We start from the raw sequence: 20774 nt of genomic DNA, 5'->3' as shown, positions 1-20774 counted from the left end.
CATCAGTAGCAGTGTTAAGTGGTGACTGGCTGTGAAAGCAGCAGGGAAACATTCCTTATATTACTTCCTGCTTCTTCTTTTTTTTTTTAAGTCCACTAGTGGTCACATGTGAGGGATTCTTGCCATTGGTTTTTGCTGAAGATTAGAAATGAACTTTGTCTCAGTTCCTCTTACAAAAGGAGAAGTGAGTCGCTGCCTGAGTGTGTGTGCCTCAGCTGTTGTCGAAACATCGCTGTAATACAAAGCTCTTATCAATTGCCTCAAAATAAACTTGGACATTAACACCTGAAGGTTTTTAAGAGTGAGCTGGTATGAAGCTTGGACACGGAACAGGTGAGTTATAGCAGTTTCTATCGAGGCACTGGAGTCTTGTTTCTTAAAATGAGGAACTAGAATTTTAAACTATTAGGAAGCGTTTGAATATAGTTAAATTTTGTTTCTGTCTCATGGTGCAGGAAATGGGTCCCAGTTGATTTGACGATCCTCTCATTGGGGTGTTTCAATAAAAGGAAGTAGCCTGGAAGTCATTGTGCAGATACAGGAGCAGCATGTATGAGAGCAGATCCGCAGACGGTGGATGTGAAGCAACTGTCATCAGTGACAACAGTATTGACGCCCACAGCAGCAGTACAGTCACAAAGGGCATCATTGTGGAGAGACTGTCTCGGTATGGGCTGCAGGTCATGCCCAGTGCTTCCCAGCGTAGGTCGAGGCTGCAGAGGCAGCAAGAAGTCGTTGACAGCTCCGGGCCACTGCAGAGGGAAGTCCCGGAGCGAGCGTCGCTCACAGCTGCTATGCGTAAGAAGCAGCTCAAAGATCTTCTTTTCAGAAATTCCTCAAACAGCGGCTTTAATAGCGCACTGTCCTCACACACTCCTCCCAGCGCGACCCCCTCAGAGGAGGACGCAGAGTGGGCTCTGTACCCGATGGAGCACGCGTGGATGCTTTCTGCAGCTGAAGGGAACTATGACACCCTCCTGGAGTTCATCTCCGTGGATCCCGGTCTGTTAACGAGGAGGGATTTCATCAGCGGGTACTCGGTCCTGCACTGGCTGGCCAAGAGAGGACTGGACGAGAACCTGGTCAAACTTTTGCGTTACGCGGAAACCGCGGGGATAGCAGTGAACGTGAACCAGCGGGGCAGCGGCGGCCTCACCCCGCTGCACATCGCCAGCATGCACGGACACTACATGGTCGTCAAACTGCTGGTGGGAGCTTTCGGGGCCAATGTGGACGTCATGGACTACAGTGGGAGAAGAGCGTGGCAGTATTTGAGGGGAGACGCGCCGCCGGAGATAAAGGAGCTGCTCGGGACCTTCGATGAGGAGCACGGTGGGGGGTGTGGACTCCCTGTCAACCAAAACAACAACAACGCGGCCAACGCCACGGACGTAACCTTCGTTGATGAGGTCGATGGTGGAAACACTGAGGAAGTGAACTTCTTCGACAGGACTCAGAGAATCGGCAGCTGGAGATTCGGGTCTCTCAGAAAAATGCTGCCATCCTTCTCATTTCTGGGAAACAAAAGTTGAGCATTTCTTTACATCACTAATTCTGTGAATTCTTGCCCAGATCAGAGATTCACTGCAAACGTATTTCTGACCAAATCACGTTTGAGTCCTTTCTTCTAATGTAAAATGTTTTGAAAAGTCAAGGTTTCACTTACTATCGAGCAGCTACCTGCCTTGTTCTTTTAATGTTATTTGATTACAGGCATGACTTGGACAGACATTGACCACAGTGATAACAAGCCAAAACAAAGGGAACCCATAACCCACTCAAGAAAAATCATGCCTTCCTGTAAAGTCGCTAAAATAATCCTCAACTATGCATTTACCATCACTAAACCTAGTTTAAATAAAAAGCCATCTGGATTGTTTTTTTTAAACATTTGCTGATGTGGCCATGTTTTCCTTCAGTTTAAACACGAATACATAAACAGTTTGTCTTGGTCCAAAATTAGGCTTCTTGAATAGCAGTGCTCTCTATAGAGCTGTGTCAGCATTACTTCTCTCCATATGTGGTTTGCCTCAGAAGACAAAATTCAGCCTATAAATGAAGAGCTTAGCTCCAAAGTTCAGGATAAGACAAAACTGTCAGATTTCAAGTTTGATCACAGATCTTTTATTATCAAACATGACAAGATAACATTGCGCTCCCCCTCCAGAGTCAGGCACAGCAGCTGGAGGTCTGGGGAGGACACAGGGATCCAGAGACCCTCATGTTTACAGGCCAAGCTTGGTCCTCCTCCAGTGTCTCCTCTTGGAGTTGTACCTGAAATGGAACAACATAATCAAAGGTTATGAGAGAATATCGTGACTCATGAAGGTTCAGGTTTACAAACTGTATTTAAAACTTTCCCATTTTTAAAGCAATAGAAAAAGAGATTCTATGGCATCTAATTCTGCAGCAACATATCATTGCTTTAACAAACACGTGAGAAGCCAAGATGCAAACAAGTTTCCACAAAACATTCAAGGATGTTTAAAATTCACCACTTGGGTCACAAAATTGATCAATTTCTTGCCACACTGCAGCTACAATCTACAAGTCTGAGACTAAGGAAAAGTTAAGACTAATATTTCCAGTGATCCACAGCTCTCCATCATGAGTCACTCTGTACTAGCCATGGTTTCCACTCTCAGCCTCATTGTAAGGGTAAACACTTGGGAAAACCATAAAACCCACCTCAAATTTGCAAGGTCTGAACGTTTTGGGTTTTTTTTTTAAACTCACTGTAAAGTTGTTAATGCTGGGACAACATGATAAATACAGAAATATTTAGAGTGACTTAAAATCCTGCCTTAACTCAACATAAGGTATTTGTGATTCTTTTTTAAATGTGTGTCTGTCCTCAAATAATTATGATAAAACACATAAAATATCCTATCTGAAATATTTCACTGCATGTTTAAGAATCTGAATAAAATATCTAAATATATCGCAATAATATCATGAATCACAATAACTTTGGTCAGAATAATCACAAATGGGAAAAGTTTTATATTGTGCCATGCCTAGTAAAGATGTAAATCGTTCCCTAATGTTAAAGTTTTTATTGAATGAATAACAGTTGAACAAAAAAGTAACATGTTCAGCTACAGAGCTTCCCTTTCATCAACACAGTGAGCAGGGAAAAGAGCTCTACAGCAGAAAGATGCTCTCAGCAGGGTTAATGACAGCACTCCACAGAAATGAAGTGCTGCAATTGCAGACCTGCTTTACATGACATGGAGTAATCACACATTATATACTGCATCCGCCCTAAATGTATACAGCACGGCAATTAACTATAGGACAACAGTGCATTTTTAAATAAAAACATTCAACAGCTTTGAGAAAATTTATTTTCTTCCCCCCATGTCAAACCTTACACTTTCTGTGATACAGCACTGCCAGTTTGTTTACCAAGTTATACAGTTCTAAATGCAACTGTGCAAAAAATGCCACCACAAAATTCCAGCTGCTGAAAAGGTTACACAAGGCGCTAAAGATAAAGCAACTTATCGCCACTGACTGCAGCATATGTGTACATGGAGCTGACTGGACCTGAATAGTTCATCAGCAGGGCAGAATGCATTGTAAATAGTGCTACTTAAGTGACCTCTTTAATGTAGAATTTATAATGTGGCATGAGCTGAGTGAGGACTTTGAAATATAGATGTTTTCCTCAATATCAATAGCGCATATATATATATATATATATATATATATATATAAATAAATAAATAAATAAATAAATAATCAGGGAAATCAGATGTTTTCAGACAATACCAGATGTGTTTCCTGACATAACCAACCCATCATTATGAGTTTTTAAAGCACAGATGTTATTCTGCACAATACCAAAGTGCTTCACACAACACAAGAGTATACAGACCAAAGTCAGTGGGTATAAGTCTACAAGAAGACAGACAACTAGGGAACCCATTGGAAAAGGTAAAACAGCAGTGATGTGGTCACATCTCCTGGTTCCTGCTGCGTTGAACTCAGAGTTTAAATAGAGCCAAACATGTAATAATAGTTGCATACACATGTACCCTCTAGTGCAGATGAAAACGTGTAAAAGTCACCTGATCTTGTTGCCAGTCTTCATTCTGATCCACTGAGGAATCGGCCTGTTCTGTTTCTGCTTCTTAGCGAGGAAACGCTTGATCCTGAATGTCTTGTGGGACGACTGGGAACATCAAAAAGCTCAATTAACACAAATTCAACAAACAAAGACAAATCGTTTGACACAACAAAGCGTCCATCGGGCTTCAAACCGACATATGTGAACGTATGATAAAATAAAACTCAACCCAACATGCGTAGCGGTGCTCAGATGCTACCGGCTAGCAACACTCAGCCGCTTTAAAATGCGTTTAAGTCATTCTAGAGACAAACATATACATCAGAAAGGTTACGTATATGACATTTCTTCAATTATTAAAGCACTGATGCAGATTAAGACGCTCTGTTCACACGGATGTTTAGCGATTTTATATTTACCATTTTGTCCACAGTCCTTTCCCCACTATGGCGGTGGTCGAAGAGGAAGAAGGATGTGACGTAGACGTTTATATCTACTAAGCGCCCAGCGAACAGGTTGAACGTTCTATGAGCAGCGACGCCGACTGGAGAATGTTTACAAGCCTTCTACAGAAAAACGTAGAACGCTGCGACTGTTGTTCCTCTTAACTGTAGAATAACTCCATTTTAAAGGTTATATTATCCTTTAATAGTATAACTGTTTTTTTAAATTCCGAAATCTATGAGTTAATTGTATATATGAATGTGTTGTTATGCGTGTTTACTGAAGTAGAAGTACATATAAATTACCGCATGAAAATACAAAGTACCTCAAACATACACACGTTGGGTAATTACACTTTGTTAGAAGTTACTTTCATTTCTCATTAATTTTAGACTCATTTTAGAAGATTTTAGAATCTTTATAGGAAATAAAACAAAATAAATGATTAAGCAGTTGAGTTTTTAAAATTGTATTTCTAGTCAGATTGATACTTTTTTTAATGATGCTTCCTGAACATAAACAAAACTCTGAAAATATTATGAATGAATTACTAATTCATAATTTGAGTGACTGTTTCCCTTAGTTTTCTGCATAAAAAATGTATCAGATTATTTAATAATCTAGACACTAAACTACTGCAGTTTTTATTAGAAAACTATTTTAATTGAATTAATAATTCAAGTTATTAAACCATTTACAAAAAAGGTGTTTCTGGGATAATAAGCCAAAGACAATTTATATGAAAGACACCAAAAGACACAAGCTTTATAACAAAGGACTTTTATTTGCAGTCAGAAGTGTCTCCCGTGTGTTACCAGCAGTGATATATTCTCATGCTGTATTCAGTTCATAATCAGATTAGAAAAAAGGGGAAAGGCCACAGGTTGATCATTCAGATTGCAGTCTTCATGCAGGCATGGTGTGTATCACACAGCAGTCTAGGCAGTAATGGCTATTACTCCTCAGTGAGTGTATGAATGTATGAACATGAGGATATACATTGAGAATGGATCACTTTCATAACAGTTCTGCACGTTGCTTTCCCTCCCCAGGCAGAGTACATGGATGTAATTTCAATTGAGATACAGCAAAGGTACAATAGACATCATGCTTAAGACAGTGTTGAAACAATATTGTTGATAAAGAAATGAACCGCCAATGTTTTCAGTTTGGACCCCTTTTTTTATCAGAGAAACAACACTGAAATAAGGTCACTTTGAGTACACGACATCCAAGAAAGCTTTGGATTTACCTAATGTGGCCTTCAGCCAAACTCTGTTTGAGGGTTACTGTGACCTTTCCTAACAAATAAAACTAAAAGAAGGTCACATTCAGGCACTAAGAGGCTCCAGCATCACACCACTGCCTCTCAGACTGGGAATGCCAGATGTGGCTGTGCTTCAGCTGCTGCAGTGCACGTCGCCCTGAGGCATCACACCACTGCTCCGAGCCTCAGAGGTCTGTTTCTCTACTCTCCTCACCAATCATTCAAGGCCATAAGTAGAAATCTGCTCAGTCGTCTCCTTTGTCACCCGCTTTCTTGGTCTCAGGATCTGGTTTCCTGTCTGCAGAGTTGGATTCGGTTCCTCCACCTCCTGTAGTCCGATTGCGGCTTCTGGTACCGGGTTGATAGAGCTGAATAGCAGGACGGTCCTAGTGCACAAACAACACTCTTAGAAATACAAAAAAACCAAGACATATGAGAGATGACAACTTCAAAGAATTAGGTCCTTACTTTATTTCGTAGTCGCTCTCTTTTGCTACTTTCCTCCTTCTTATTGTCTTTGGCAAACTTTTCCGGCCTCTCCAAGTGACCGGACTCCCCACTATTTTCAACTTTTTTCTTCTCATGTTCCTTTTCTCTTTTCACTTCATCTTCCCGCTTCCTGTTTGAGTTCTCTCCATCATGCCGCTCTCTCCTTCTCCGCCGGTCTTCGTCCTGTCGCCTGATGCGCTCCTTCTCTTTCTGCCTGCGCTCCTTCTCCCGTTCGTCGCGCTCTCTGAACTCCTTCCGCCCATCGTCGTCCACTCTGTGAATAAAGTGTACGGTCTGTCTAAAAATTGTGACCAAAGTGAATGTTGTGAAAAAACAAGACTACAGCTACTAACTTCCTTCCTCGATCCTCCTTATTGTCGATGTGCTGACGCCTCTTGTGATCAGTACTCCCCAAGGGTCTGTCATCTTTACTGTGCTTCTCTGTTTTCTTGGCCTTTTCCTTTGGCTTCTCTGAATCAGCATCATCACCTCTGTCTGGCTTCTTCAAAAGCTGAACAGGTGCAGATAAAAGAGAGATATATATAATTGGCAATATTTCACATTAGAGTAATGTAAAAAATATGGTAATAAGTTTATAATGGAGGAAATTCATCTTATTTCTATAGTAATCACCAAGTATTACTATATAGCTTTATAATAACATTGAAATAAATGTCAACTTTATAACTTAGAAATATCAATTTAGAAATTCACTGTGAAACTATTACACTGTTGGTGGCCTATAGTAAACCACCTGGAAAAAACATGGTATTACTGTAACATTATCTCCTTATGACAACACTATTACCACAGTCAATACGAAACAGGAAACTGCATTAGAAATATGAAGACGTTACTATAAAACTCCAAAATGATGACCTTACGATTACAATGCTTTTAATGTGTTGTAATGTAAAGTGTCACCAATGCAGCACTAATTAAATATAATTTGAAACTGCCTTAATCTACGGCAGAACACACACCTTAATTTTTGGTTCTTCTTTGACTTGGTCCTTGTCTTTCTCCAGCGGCTTCTCAAGTCTCTTCATCTTGTCTGCCTCCTTACGCTTCCTTCTCTCCTCCTCCCTCCACTTGCGTCGCTCCTCATCCCGCAGACGCTTGCGCTCCAGCTCTCGCCTCCTCCTCTCTTCTTTCTTTTCCTCCTTGATTCTCTGAACAGGCAGGATACGAGTCTATGTTTAAACATGCTGTTTACCACAACAGAACACCACACGTTTGAGCCATTGTACATAGTTACCTGTTTATTTTTCAGGAAGTCCAGCAGAGGAGTTGTTTTCTTAGCTTGAAGGAGAAGAGGATACATTTAATGTCATTCAATAGCAACATTTTTAGTCTATTTTAACATGCGTACACAACAGTGTCAAAGGCGCAGTAACAGTTCACATACCTACTAGTTCCTTTGATTTTGCCTCAATCTCTTCCAACAAGGTCTCAGGTGTTGATGTCAACTTTTCTTCATCTCCATTGTAATATTCAAGGAATTTCTTGTAATCAGGATCTTCAGCAAATAATATAGGTAAAAACATGATCATGCTCATGGCAGTGAGTCTTTATTTCAGTGGGAACAAATGACCAATAATATATCTATCTATCTATATCTTTACCGTCACTTATCGTTCCACACTTTGCATCCTTCTTCTTACTTCTCTTCTTGGCAGTCTTTTGAAAGGGTGCAAACTCGACAATGGCAGGATACTCCTGACCTGTTACAGGTAAGCACAAAGTGGCAAGCATGAAGCCTCAAATCCTCGGAAGTCTTTAACATGATTAAATTATCTTTATATCTGTTTAGGGATGGGACAGCGTACAATATTATATTCATTGTGATGAAAAACACACCACACAATAAGTTCATCCATCTTCTACCAAAGGCGAGGAACACCCTGGACAGGTCACCAGTCCATCACAGGACCACATAGAGACAAACAACCATCCACACTCACACCTATGTCAATTTAGAGTGTCCAATTCACCTAATCTCCAAATCTGCATGTTTTGGGCTGTAGGAGGAAACTGGAGAACATGGAGAAAACCCACGCATACATGGGAGAACATGCAAACTCTTTTTGAGGTTGAGGTTTTTCACTTTAAAATGTTCACTAAAGAAAAACTGCACAGTTACTAACATTTTCTTTGGTCAAGATAATTGTGACAGAAAAAGTTCACATGATCCCATGCATACCTCTGCTGTCAATGAATACATATCCATCAAATCGATCTCTGAAGAGGACAATATCATCTTGATTTTTGAAATTGATGTAAGCCCTTGCGAAGAGATGAGGATAAAGGCTGAAAAGGAAAATAATAGTTTGGTCAAGTTTAAAATTTAAGAGCCTCACTGAATATATACACAAGTTTAAACTGTGTCTAAATGCACCTGGTATCGTTAGAGAAGAACTCCATGTAGTCCAGCTCTGGGAGCGGCTGTAGCTGCTCCTCCAGTTCGTCCTTCGTCAAACTTGGTGGTAAACGCCTGATCACGATCTGAAAAAACACAATTGACAGATTCAAATATTAGCACAGCTAGCAGATTGATCACTGTGGGAAGCTGTATAATCTGTTAACTGTGTCTAACAGACTGGCTTCAACTTCAAAACTAGACTCTGCGTATTAAACCTGCCAAAACATGATGTTATTTCATGCAATAATATCCACAACGGACTCGTTTTTTGCTGCAAATATAGCTAACGTGGCTAACAAATTTCACCTTTGTCATGGCCTCTTTCTTTTCTTTGGATCTCTCCATCTTTTCTCCATCTTCGCTCCTTAAGTCCACTCTTTTATCCTTGGGTCGGGTGTTTTCCTTGTCTTCCTTCATGTCTGAAAAGTTATTTATTGCTGCGGTTTAATTTCAATATCATACCATAGACTTGTTTACTTTCTTAGCAAGTTAGCAGTAGCCGGCTAGCTGCGAACGAATTCATCGTAACTTCCTCTCTCAGTTGAACGTACAGTTCAGTCTTGCCACAGAAGGGGGCGCTGTTTCTTCATATGGCCGCGATGTTAAAATTATAATGATATTTGAAGTTTTGTATGATTTTTGATTATTATTGTTAATGTATTGTTTTAGGTGTTAAATCGTACTATTGTGCTTTGTATTTCATCTCGAATGAAACGTAGTTTTTTTGTTCTATTTAGAAAAAACTCATCAAAGCTTCCTTGCCCTTCAAAATAAAAGCATGCACAGGAAATGTGTGTCTTGATCTCCGGAAGAGCAACACGAGTCATCCGGTCGACATTTTGTTAGCTTCTTAGCAAAATAAACCATCGAAAGGAGCACTGGGGGCAACTCGGTTGTCCTTCGATTTGTTCTGCGTCGTCTGACAGTTATAGGCTGTCATCATGTGGTATGAAATTCTTCCCGGCCTCGCCGTCATGACCGTGTGTCTAGTGATTCCCGGCGTCGCCACCAGACAGATCCACAAGTACACAAACGGAGTAAAGGTGAGGGAGAGCTACCTGCTAATGCTAATGCCCTGCTAACATACACAGTCTGAAGCATCTGCAGTAAACGTGCTGCGCGTCCAGGGTTTTTCCTGCCTTTAAGCATTGAATCAAACACTTTTCTGTTCACTGTAGGAGAAGAGAGTCGCTCGGCGTCCGTGGCAGTGGTATCTGATGGAGAGAGACAAGCGAGTGTCTGGATCGGGACAGTATTATGCCTCCAAGGTGAGAGTCCATCTCTCATGTCATTATCAGTAATATTATGTCATGTTATTTTGTATTTGTGCAGATTCTTAACAAAATGCAGAGGTGTTGTTTTATTTTATTTTAAACAATACATACATATTGTATTAGTTTTTTCCATAAACAGTACATCAGGTTGTATATAGAAGCATAGAACAGAACATATACAACGAAGTACAACAGTGAGAAAATACCATGTGCATAAATACTGTATTAGCAAGGGCAATAAATATGCCTCCTATTTAGCCAAAGAAATAAGGCTTAAACACACTTTAATGATTAATTCAAGGATTATTAACTCATTCCTTTGATCTACCAAGCTGCAACTCAGAGTTTCCATCATCCACTTACACAACATAACTAATTAACATCACTATCAAAGGCAATAGCTGAGTTTCCCATTCATTGCAGCCATTTCTGTAACCTTAATATTAAAAATTCTAAACCTTTTTTTTCACTTTTCACTGTTTTGTTTTTTTGGTCGAAATCAGGTGTGACTGGTAAATGTAATGTAATGGTAAATTATAGTTTTATGGTCAGTGTGTTTAAAAAACCTTCTATTCATTAATGACTATTACAACTATTGTGATTTGCATCATTAAAAGTCAATGGGTCGGACTCCAAACAAAAAAGTAATCAAAACTGAATAATCATTGATATGGTTTTAGATAGTTCAGTACTAACTTTTTATTTTATTGATAGCTAGTATTTTCCTGACGTTTTCCTGAAGTTATCTAATCCTTTTGTTCTTTCTCAACAGGGACTCGAGAACATCCACTGATGGCCGGGAATAAAAATGACCCTAAGGCAAAGTGCTTTGTTGTACATTAAAAGGTTATATTTAACATCAGCTGTTTGTTCTTTTGGTCTTTCATTTTCAATTAAACTGTTCCTCGATGGAAATCATTTGAGGCTTCTTGGATCATATGTTGAATTGAAATAGGTGAGAGTGGAGTCAACATCAGTTGCACAGGTGAATTTAACTATCTGTGGTGAAACTAGACACTCTGTCTGAACAAACGATTATCATGCATGTAATAACTCGACCTACAGAGAAAAGGTAAAGTAAATTAGAGCTGCAAATAACGATTATTTTCATAATCGATTATTTTATCGATTAATCGTTTGGTCCGTAAAATATCAGAAAAAACCTTAAATGTTGAACGGTGTTCGTCAAACCTGGAAATGATGTTCTCAAATGTCTTGTTTTGTCCACAAAACAAAATGATGAACTTTTAATGATTTCTGTGTTATCCAGAGTAAAGAAATTAAGAAAATATTCACATTTAAGAAGCTTAAACAATCACAAATCTTGTTTTAATCATGAAAAAAGCTTAAAACCGATTATCGATTATCAAAATAGTTGTCAAAAATAGTGTCAAAATAGTTAGTAATCGATTAATTGTTTCAGCTCTAAAGTAAATGCATTGTTGGGAGGGACTACTTTGGTCACAGCAGCTAAAAAAAAAAATAAGAAAAATGTAATCTCTTATCAATTAAAAATAAATCATTCATAGAACGGCCATTGTGGTCCTAACGAGACATTTTCACTTTGAGTTTTGAAGAGCTTTACTAATGGTTGACAACGGTAAATGGTACAGACAGCATCTGGAGAGTGCAAACCTTTACCGAGGCTTCTCCGTTTTATGCAGTGTTATGACACTTGCCTATCTCATAAGGTTTATAATCACCTTAAAAGAAACCTAAATTACCACCAGAATTTAATCATGTCTTCCTTGAGCCATGACCTACAACAAAAAACTTTTTGATCAAATTCAACAAACCTAATCTCCTCAGAAGATAACCAGGATCATCATAATAATGGCTATATTAATGACAATAACATTATCAGTGCTAGGATCCAGCCCACAATGCACCAGTGTTGGTGCACAGTTGTAGAACTAATTAAAGATAAAGATTTTTTTGCAACACTTCTTTATTTGCATCTTTAAGATATCTTAAACCTAAACTGAAATACTACACTTGCATCCACTGTTGTAGAATGGCAACAAAGTACAGTCAATTTAAAAGCAAAGTCAAAAATATAAGATGAAAACTTATCAGGGTTCTATGTTCCCCATTAACAAAAAGGAAAATTAATATTCACATGATTTTACAGTTAAAATCCAGTGACCAACAGGAGTCATACAGTCAAACAGTGTCCACAGAAAGCAAACGGGGAACGTGATGTTCACTTCTCCTCCTTGCCTTTGGTTTTCCGGTACACCATGTCCCTGAAGCTCGACAGGATCTTGCTCTCTCTCTTCCTTCTCTCTTCCTGGTTGAAAGACGCCAGTGCTCTCTTTTCATCTGCACTGTAGATCTGGTTTTCCTTTCTCAGACGCACAGCCTCCATACGTCGATGCCTGTGGGGTTATACATGAGAATTTGTCAGTATTTAATGCTTTAAATCTTAAGTTTAACTAAGACAACTCTTGCAGCTAAAATCTATTTATATTATTGGAGGCAAACAGTAATTTAGATTTTTTAAATTGTATCAGTGCGAAGGTACTGCGTTCTATTGAATATTCACCATCAACCCCACTAAGTCCTTTGATTGTACATAAAACATGCATTTAGCTCAATAATAACAGAAATCAGAGGAATCCTAATCACTACACTATACTGCCACCTGAAATACTGAATTGCTGCTGCATAAATTGAATCACGTACCTGCTGCCGCTCATCACGTAACCAGACTTCTCAAAGTTTGCAATTTCGTCACTGGTGAGACCGATCTCTCCTCTTCTCGGGATACGTTTGCCTGCTTTCACATACTCTGCCATAGCAGCACCTTCACCTGGCAACAGTGCATGACCAAAACTGGAGGAGGAAACAAAGCACTTAATAAACAAACGGCAGATTTAAAAAAGAAAAATTGTCAGATCGCGATGCTATAGTCAGGCCATGCATTGTAATGTTTTTGTAATGTTTTGTAAATACAGTTTGTTAAGTCATGAATACATTACATGTGCAATTGATCTGGACTGGGCATAATTTCATGGTGATTTTAGAGCTTTATAAATTTAAAAAAATAATTTTAATGTAGTGTTTTTGAGAATCTCTAGTTACTAAAACGTAATAGCACTTGTTACGTCAAGTCAAGTGCAAGAACAGGCGTGAACTCACTCCAATGGCTTGTCGTCCTGGGACATGTGGGTAAGTGGAGCTTCGGGGCCAACCACATTGTCTTCCGTGCCGGTTTTCTCCACCCACATGACCCCATTAGGATCCTCCTCCTCTTCCTCCTCCGATCCCTCACTGCTAGAGTCGCTCGACTCCTTACGACTCTTCTTTGCCTTTGCCTTCTTCTTCTTGGACTTCTTGGACCTGATGCAAAATGTTAGATCAAAGCATCATGTTGTGTTTTTGTGTGACTGACCCAGACATGAAGTTGCATATCGCCACATACTTTTTGCTCTTGTTTTTCTTCTTCTTTTTCTTGATTTCTTCTTCTAGGAGATAAAACAGGACAATTCATCTCATCCATTTGATTAAACCTACTGTATTTCACTAATTTAAACCAATGAAAACATGACATTCTTACCATCTGATTCTGATTCCAGCTCACTGTCCTCACTGTGCTTTTTGTTCTTCTTCTTCTTGGATTTCTTCTTCTTCTTCTTTTTCTTCTTCTTCTTTTCTTCTGTTGGTGACAGACAGGATTTGTTGTAAATTCAAACAAAATACCACATTACAGCAACTTGTTCCTAATCAACCAGTGCAGTGTGCTGTACCTTCTGAGCTGGACTCTGAACTGCTGTTTTTTTCATCTTCTTCTACTGGTGTGAATTCATCAGAACTGGTAGAGAGAAAACAGAAAGTAAACCTAGTGCGACTAAATTGACAAGTGTCATGATTGTCCAAAACACGACGACAACAACAACAATAAAAATGGCAAAGAAGAGCTTCCCAACTCACTCTGGTTCCTTTACTCTTGGTGAATATCCCCAAACTTCAGGGCAACCACACTCACCGATCCGCTCCCTCTCTTGAAGACGCCTGTAACACACAGACAGATAGATGCAATAGTCTAAAACAAACATAATTTTATACAGTGATAATGAAAAAACAAATGCACAAGCACATCAATGAGACTGATGTATTAATTAGTTGCTGAATGAGGAAGTTATTTTTGAGAGCTTGGCTCATTTAGTACACATTTGCAGTGCAATGTAATTGGAACTAAGCTTTGCCAACATCGGATTTCTAAATCTCAATGATTCAACTGTTATCAGTCTATCTTTTCTGAGTTCCATTCTTCTATGGAAATTCAGAAGTGAGTGTAAATGATATGAAAGTGATTTATGGTCTTACCTGGCGATGAAGGCTTCCTGTCTCTGTCTCTGAGCGTCGTCCCGCTGCTGGTCGTAGTAATAATCATCTTTGAAGCTGCCATGTTTCCCGGGCACATCTCGCTGCTCAGACCAGTGGCTGTGGCCGTTGTTTGAGATGTTGTTGTGATTATTGTGACGCTCTCTGTCCCGAGACCTGGAACGAGATCGAGAGCGGGATCCTATTCGGATCCGCCTGATGTTCCTTGCCTCCCGGAACCGACGTTCCCGTTCTTCTCGTTCCTTTTCCCGGTTCCGTGGCCTTGGGAGTTTAGGTCCAAAACTGTCCGGCGACAGGCTATGATCGCGGCTACCGCTGCGGTTTCGGCTGCGTGAGCGGCTCCGATGTCTCCGCGCCCGAGGACTCCGAGGCCCATGGCCGCCGTCGGAGCTCGACCGCTCAGACAGAGGCATCCCGACCGACTTCGTCAAACTTAAACACCGCAAAGTCAACCTTTAAGTGTATTTAGAGTAAGTTTAATGTGGACATTAACATACGACGCCCGTGCGTCTTCTCTTTGCTAATGTACGTCACAGGGAAGAGTGATTGTCCGTCTCCAAACACAAACCGGGTCATCTTCGCTACGTCTTTAGTTCCGCTTGGTGGATTAAGTTAAAATACGATCCACATTTCTTTCTAACAATAATAATAATAATAATACTTTCTGTACACCGATTATGCCCTCCACAATTCGCAATTTTTTTTCACAACTCGAAGTTCTTTTTCACAGTTCGGAGTTCTTTTTCACAGTTCGAAATTCTCTTAGTTTGAAGTTCTTTGGCTGACTTAAGACTTTGCCTTTGATTTGCCCCCTAAACAAATTCTAACAACCCTGAACTGAAGGACAGATCCAATTGTTTAATAAAAACGCTTCTGTAATGTTTGCATGTTCGTTATGTTTATACTTGTCCTTTGCGGTTGTTGAAAAGACAAAGGCAACATGCAATTTGTTTATGTGTCCGGTCAGAAATTAATAGCAAACTAAATAATATTTACATTTTATTTTACTCTGTAGTTACATTCTTCCAACTGGACAAAAAATGCAATTACTTATTAAAGTACACGTAATAAATAATTATTTGTCCATAGTTATAAAAAAATATATGCGATGAAATACACTCACAGCGTAGGCGTGCCTTTATTTTGAAATTATTAAAATGAACCGGTTTTCAGTCCGTCGTAAATATCATTCCAATCACATAATCTTACAATATTACAATTTAAAAACCAGAACGAAACCACTTGTGTATAATTTACATGATGTTATGATGGTTTGATTCGTGCTCCTTCATGTGGTCATCATTGTGCTAATGTCCCCACTACAGCGACTTCTAGTGGCTGCTCGGGCATCGGTGAGCTGCCGTTAGGCTGTATGTCTGTTAGTCATTGTTTGTAGCCAGATAAGTTAGCACCTGGATGAGACAGTGGTGACTGGAAACATCAAGATTGGAGGTAAAACATTGTTCACATTAGATGGCTTTGCTCCGCAGTGTGTTTTGTATTCACCGGCCCTTTGCAGCTAACAGGAAGTTAGCAGGCCGCGCTGTTCCTGAAATAAAGATGTAGTGAAGGAGCTAGCGTTATCTTTTGTTAGCTGGCTAACAACGGATATAAAAGAGGTGTCAAAGTAGAACGTCAACTTAAAGAAGTTGGTTAATTTGCGTCTCCACTCGTGTGGTTTTATCATAGTCTTAACATTTAAACCTGTTACTACAACTTTGGCTGCCTAAAGTTGAGCTAACATTAGCTAAGGGAACGAAATTAACATGTTCACATGTTTGTGCCTGCTTGCATCAACATTTAAGGAACGGTTTGTAATGGGAAATAAAATAATGTTTCTAGGTATCATGAGTTTGTTGCTGTTGTAACTAAATCTATTGTTCAATTCAAACCACTCTTATCTGTCATGTCACACATAAGGCTGCTGTTGAACCAACTGGTGTTTCTGTTATTTATGAGAAAAGGTACTCAGTGAGGTGAAACCATAACTGTATTTATCAGCTTGTTCACTCTCTGCATGTCATAATAGTGTTTTCTGTCTTTGTATACTTTAATGTCATTGTTTTTTTTTCTCTCTATAGACATGCCAAGCCTAAAGCTGATATCTGCGACTGACACCCAGTATCCGGCCACTGTGCTGAAGTCGATGAATGAGCAGAGAAATCATGGATTATTTTGTGACGTCACCATCATTATACAGGACAAGAAATTCAGAGCTCACAAGACAATCCTGTCTGCCTCAAGCACATACTTCCACCAGCTCCTCCGTGTAGCTGGACAAGTGATTGAGTTAAATTTCATCAGAGCAGAAATCTTTGAGGAGATTCTCAACTACATGTACAGCTCAAAGATTGTCCGTGTGCGCTCTGACATGCTGGAGGAGTTCATACATGCTGGACAGGTACTGGGAGTGAAGTTCATTGCAAACTTGGCAACACCTTTATCACAAGTTAAGGGACTACCTGGTTTGTCTAAAGAGACGGAATGCAAAAGTGAGACATCCACAGAGATAATGCCGATCATCACAGAGTCCTTCTCAATATCTGCAGAGGAATTCAATCAGACAAGCAGAACAGTAGGTGACGATGAGGACTCAGACAGTGATGTTATGTTTGTCTCACAAACAGCTCCTCAGGTGTCCAATCAGAAAGCTAACTCTGGCGAGATAATCGATGTGGACTCGACTGATTCAGAAAAAACGCAGTCAAACCACAATAAAGAATCAAATCAGGCACTTCCAAAACATGATGATAAAGCCACATCTACCATGAAAACAAATGCTGTAAAGACTCCTAGTCTCAGGTGTCCCAACCCCAGTTTAACACAGAGCAGTCCTCTGCACAGTCCAGACTCCAGCTCCAACAATTTGTCTTCCCCTGCCAGAGTTTCCTCAGACAGTGCTCCCACAATAACGGCCAGGTTAAGCAATTTCACCCCAGAGCCTCAGGGTGGCCCCCAGTCCCATGAAAACAGTGATATAATGGGAGTCCACAAAAAGCAAGTGTCGACTTCATCTGAGAAGGGTGATTTTAAAATAAGGCTTTCAGACGTTTCTGAAAGCCCAGCTAATCAGTCTAACATTCCCAAATCCACATTAACTTCAAAAAAGACGGTGACACTCAACACAGCCACAAAGATTGATTCCATTTCCCCAGGCTGCAAAGTGTATGCCAATATTGGAGAGGATACTTATGACATTGTCCCAGAGAGGGAAGATCCAGGTGAAGGAGGCTCCAAAGCAGCTAAAGGCAAAAGAGCAAAGCCTTTGACACCCTTTGATAAAATGTCTCCAATGTCCAGCCCAAGTAAGAAGAAGACCAAGAATGAACTTGAGGATCATTATGAGCTGGTCATGGACGGGAAGACTTTCTATGTGTGCATTGTCTGCAAGCGTCCCTACGTGTGTCTTACGAGCCTCCGCCGCCACTTCAATGTCCACTCTTGGGAAAGGGAGTACCCATGTCGCTTCTGTAACAAAGTATTTGCCTTGGCTGAGTACAGAACTAAACATGAAATCATCCACACAGGAGAGAGGAGGTACCAGTGCTTGATGTGCAATGAAATGTTTCTGAACTACCAGGTACTCTCCAACCACTGCAAGCAAGTGCACAACCAGGATCTTTGCGGTAGGAAACAGAAAGACGACAAAGACAACAACTTATACCGCCTGCTGCCGTGTAAATCGGTGCAGATGAAGTCGTATTCATGGGAAACTGGGAACCGGCCGGCCGGCCCTGTCGTTTCTGAGGATGGCGGGTTGCACCACATAACCTCTGCTCGTGAAGACATTCACAGTTCAACCCAGAGCAGGATGCTGAACTGGAATGACGTGTTCGTCGAGCCAGATCAGCACAGGCCCACGCCTGAGGCCCACGTGACCCCCAGGTCAGCCATCAGCACCTCTCCACAGGGTGACACAGAGTTTGACTTCATCATACCAGATACCTTCTGAGCAACAATTGCTCCCGTGTTAAAGCTTTAGTCTGTTATTGGTTTCTAAAACACTTTATTTGATGAGATCCTCTACACATCTTAATACAGCCATCAATAGACAAAAAAAAACAGTCTGGTGTCTTTTTTAGATGGAGTTTTAACGGGGAGGGACATCTGCTTTACCACAATCCTGGAATTTTGTCTTTATGTTTTTTCCCCCCCAGACAACTTTATTTATTAATGGCTTTAGTGAACGTGAAGAGGATCTCAACCAATGACCTGAAAAAAACAGTTTCTTAAACAAATTCTGGACTGGAAGCTATAACTGTGCCTTTTCGGTGCCTCCTCACCACTCTGGTTTCATATTTAAACATTCATTAATCCTCAGTAAGGTTTGACCACATTAGTCTCTATTTGATGAGCATTTGTGGTTCAAAGTGTCAGTTGAAGGTTATGTTAAAAACAAATGCCTCAACATTAGATGAAGCAATTAGTTGCAATTGATGTCTTTCCCTACTTCTGTAATAACCTTTAATTTCACTCAATGATAATAACATTAGCAAATACATTTGGAAGGTATTCACACATAGCAAGAGATTAACAGTAAAAATAAATCTGCAGCTGTAACAGAAATGCAAAAACTTAATGTAAGTCTAAATTTTCTCAGTATTAAGCAAGGTGTACCAGTTTCTAGTTACTTAATTTTTTTGTCTTCAGCCTCAAATTCTCAAATCTCTTACCTATAAACTTCAGATCTGAAGCACAAAGTATGGAAGTTAAACATGCTCAGCACTTCGGTCCAGTGTGTAAAATCATCAACATAATTTTACTTAATTTGTATAATTCTACAATGCTGTTTTTTGGACCACCATAAGCAAACTAAACATCTTTAGTTGAGTGTACAATGTAGGTTGTACAACCCATTTGGAGGGAAATCATGACATGAGGGAATATTCAGCCTCAACATGCAACTTCACCAGTAAACCTTTTGAAAAGTAAAAGTTTTACACACTGTACCTGCTGTAAACAACATGGCAGCTCACAATGAAATCCAAAATGGGATTGAAAACAGGACTGAAGTTTCCATATTTTTTTCATCATTCCTGGTCACCAATCGAGACCTAAATAAGTAAAAGAGAATATGAGCTGAACTTAATTATTTTATTATTGTTGGCAATGCCATATCTGGATAATGTGGCAGAGAAGATGTTTCCATTGTTGTTATTGTTTGTTTTTTTTGACACACCTGTACATATTTATTTTTAAATATTTGCAATGTTATTTTTTAATATAAAGTGTTTATATTAAAATTCCAAACCACAAATGTAAGATTAGACAATAATGTGAGGATTATTTTATACAGATAGCACTTAGCGTTGGATCATGCAAATGTCTTTATTTTCTGGTTGTGTTGGAAGGTAGTGAATGGTCAGTAAAAAAAAAAAACTAATGCTAACACAGGAATCTATTATACTTCATGTCATTTAATAAACTCATTCAGACATCATTTCCCACAGATTAACATTTGTGTGCGTGATGTACAGTACAATGTATTTGTTGTTTTCTTTCCGTGTAAATTTCTTTGTTAGGTTCAGACGGGATTAATTTGTCATACACATTGGGTCTGTTGGCATTGATTAAAATGTTTTCTGTCTATTTGGGTTATGAGATATGTGGCGGTCAATAAATTATTTTACTATTTTAAACTGACTAGTTGTACCAGCATATCAACTGTCTGCTGTCTTTACTCCATGTGTTGTAATATCTCATCGTGAGAGCAACGGAAATTTCTTTTGGGACTGTGGGAGGAAACCGGAGAAAACCCACGCACACATGGGGGGGAACATGCAAACTCCATGCAGAAAGGCCCTTGTGTTGCACTACTATGCCAACCCTGTAGCCCAAAGTCAGATCAACACCAGCAAAATACAGCACCGAAAATAATTATTGAACGTGTCAGCATTTTTCACAGTAAATATATTTCCGACGGGGCTATCGGCATGACATTTTCACCAGATGTCAATAACAACCCAAGTTATCCACACATACAAATATATCAAAACAAATGAGTCCATAAATGAAGCTGTGTGTAATAAAGTGAAAGTATTGAATGCACTTGCTGAAATTTATTTAATACTTAGTAGAAAAGCCTTTGTTGGTAATGACAGCTTCAAGACGCCTCCTGTATGGAGAAATTAGTCACACACATTGATCAGCTGTGATTTTTGCCCATTCTTCCACACAAACTGTCTGTCTTCAAATCTTGAAGGTTCCGGGGGCATCTTCTTTTAACTCTGATCTTCAGTTGTTTCCAGAGGTTTTCAAATCGGATTCAAGTCGGTTGATTGACTGGAACAGCTTGATTTTCTTTCTCTTAAAATGATTGTTTCCTTGGCTGTGTGTTTGGGATCATTGTCTTGCTGAAATGTCCACCTTCAGCATACTGGTGGATGGTAGCAAATTCTTATCAAGAATATCACGATACATTTCTCCATTCATCCTTCTTTCAATTACATGAAGTATCCC

General features: G+C 39.7%; 6 protein-coding genes and 1 non-coding gene across 8 annotated transcripts; 3 read left to right on the top strand and 4 right to left on the bottom strand.

The window, feature by feature from the left end:
- Positions 1–56: 56 nt before the first annotated feature.
- sowahd (sosondowah ankyrin repeat domain family d) lies at positions 57–3333 on the top strand. The gene is made up of 2 exons (XM_044040766.1): positions 57–333; positions 456–3333. Exon 2 carries the CDS (start codon positions 549–551, stop codon positions 1530–1532), a length of 984 nt encoding a protein of 327 aa, XP_043896701.1. The 5' UTR covers positions 57–333; positions 456–548; the 3' UTR covers positions 1533–3333.
- On the bottom strand, positions 2102–4579 carry rpl39 (ribosomal protein L39). Its single transcript, XM_044040768.1, has 3 exons — positions 4492–4579; positions 4074–4177; positions 2102–2274 (listed from the first exon to the last, which is right to left on the bottom strand). Exons 1-3 carry the CDS (start codon positions 4492–4494, stop codon positions 2226–2228), a joined length of 156 nt encoding a protein of 51 aa, XP_043896703.1. The 5' UTR covers positions 4495–4579; the 3' UTR covers positions 2102–2225.
- On the bottom strand, positions 3088–3223 carry LOC122779012. Its single transcript, XR_006361505.1, has one exon. It is a non-coding gene; the product is annotated as a small nucleolar RNA SNORA69 (small nucleolar RNA).
- A 701-nt stretch (positions 4580–5280) lies between the features above and the next one.
- On the bottom strand, positions 5281–9258 carry upf3b (UPF3B regulator of nonsense mediated mRNA decay). Its single transcript, XM_044039448.1, has 10 exons — positions 9001–9258; positions 8671–8777; positions 8476–8582; positions 7898–7996; positions 7681–7791; positions 7531–7574; positions 7256–7444; positions 6626–6783; positions 6252–6546; positions 5281–6169 (listed from the first exon to the last, which is right to left on the bottom strand). The coding sequence occupies exons 1-10, from the start codon at positions 9109–9111 to the stop codon at positions 6029–6031; spliced, it is 1362 nt and encodes a 453-aa protein (XP_043895383.1). The 5' UTR covers positions 9112–9258; the 3' UTR covers positions 5281–6028.
- A 253-nt stretch (positions 9259–9511) lies between these two features.
- On the top strand, positions 9512–10830 carry ndufa1 (NADH:ubiquinone oxidoreductase subunit A1). The gene is made up of 3 exons (XM_044040596.1): positions 9512–9737; positions 9873–9962; positions 10741–10830. The coding sequence occupies exons 1-3, from the start codon at positions 9636–9638 to the stop codon at positions 10759–10761; spliced, it is 213 nt and encodes a 70-aa protein (XP_043896531.1). The 5' UTR covers positions 9512–9635; the 3' UTR covers positions 10762–10830.
- A 701-nt stretch (positions 10831–11531) lies between these two features.
- LOC122778322 (NFKB activating protein) lies at positions 11532–14887 on the bottom strand. Its single transcript, XM_044040077.1, has 8 exons — positions 14298–14887; positions 13902–13982; positions 13718–13782; positions 13528–13626; positions 13393–13432; positions 13110–13310; positions 12654–12803; positions 11532–12346 (listed from the first exon to the last, which is right to left on the bottom strand). Exons 1-8 carry the CDS (start codon positions 14726–14728, stop codon positions 12172–12174), a joined length of 1242 nt encoding a protein of 413 aa, XP_043896012.1. The 5' UTR covers positions 14729–14887; the 3' UTR covers positions 11532–12171.
- Positions 14888–15463: 576 nt separating this feature from the next.
- On the top strand, positions 15464–19515 carry zbtb33 (zinc finger and BTB domain containing 33). 2 transcript variants are annotated; one of them, XM_044040071.1, is made up of 2 exons: positions 15464–15667; positions 16397–19515. In XM_044040071.1, the coding sequence occupies exon 2, from the start codon at positions 16399–16401 to the stop codon at positions 18265–18267; it is 1869 nt and encodes a 622-aa protein (XP_043896006.1). In that variant the 5' UTR covers positions 15464–15667; positions 16397–16398; the 3' UTR covers positions 18268–19515. The 2 variants fall into 2 exon arrangements, with proteins under 2 accessions (XP_043896006.1, XP_043896005.1); XM_044040070.1 differs by having other exon boundaries at positions 15464–15767.
- Positions 19516–20774: the final 1259 nt, after the last annotated feature.

The sequence above is a fragment of the Solea senegalensis genome, linkage group LG12, assembly GCF_019176455.1.
Source record: "Solea senegalensis isolate Sse05_10M linkage group LG12, IFAPA_SoseM_1, whole genome shotgun sequence".
NCBI lineage: Eukaryota > Metazoa > Chordata > Actinopteri > Pleuronectiformes > Soleidae > Solea > Solea senegalensis.
This window is presented reverse-complemented; position numbering and strand designations above follow the sequence as displayed.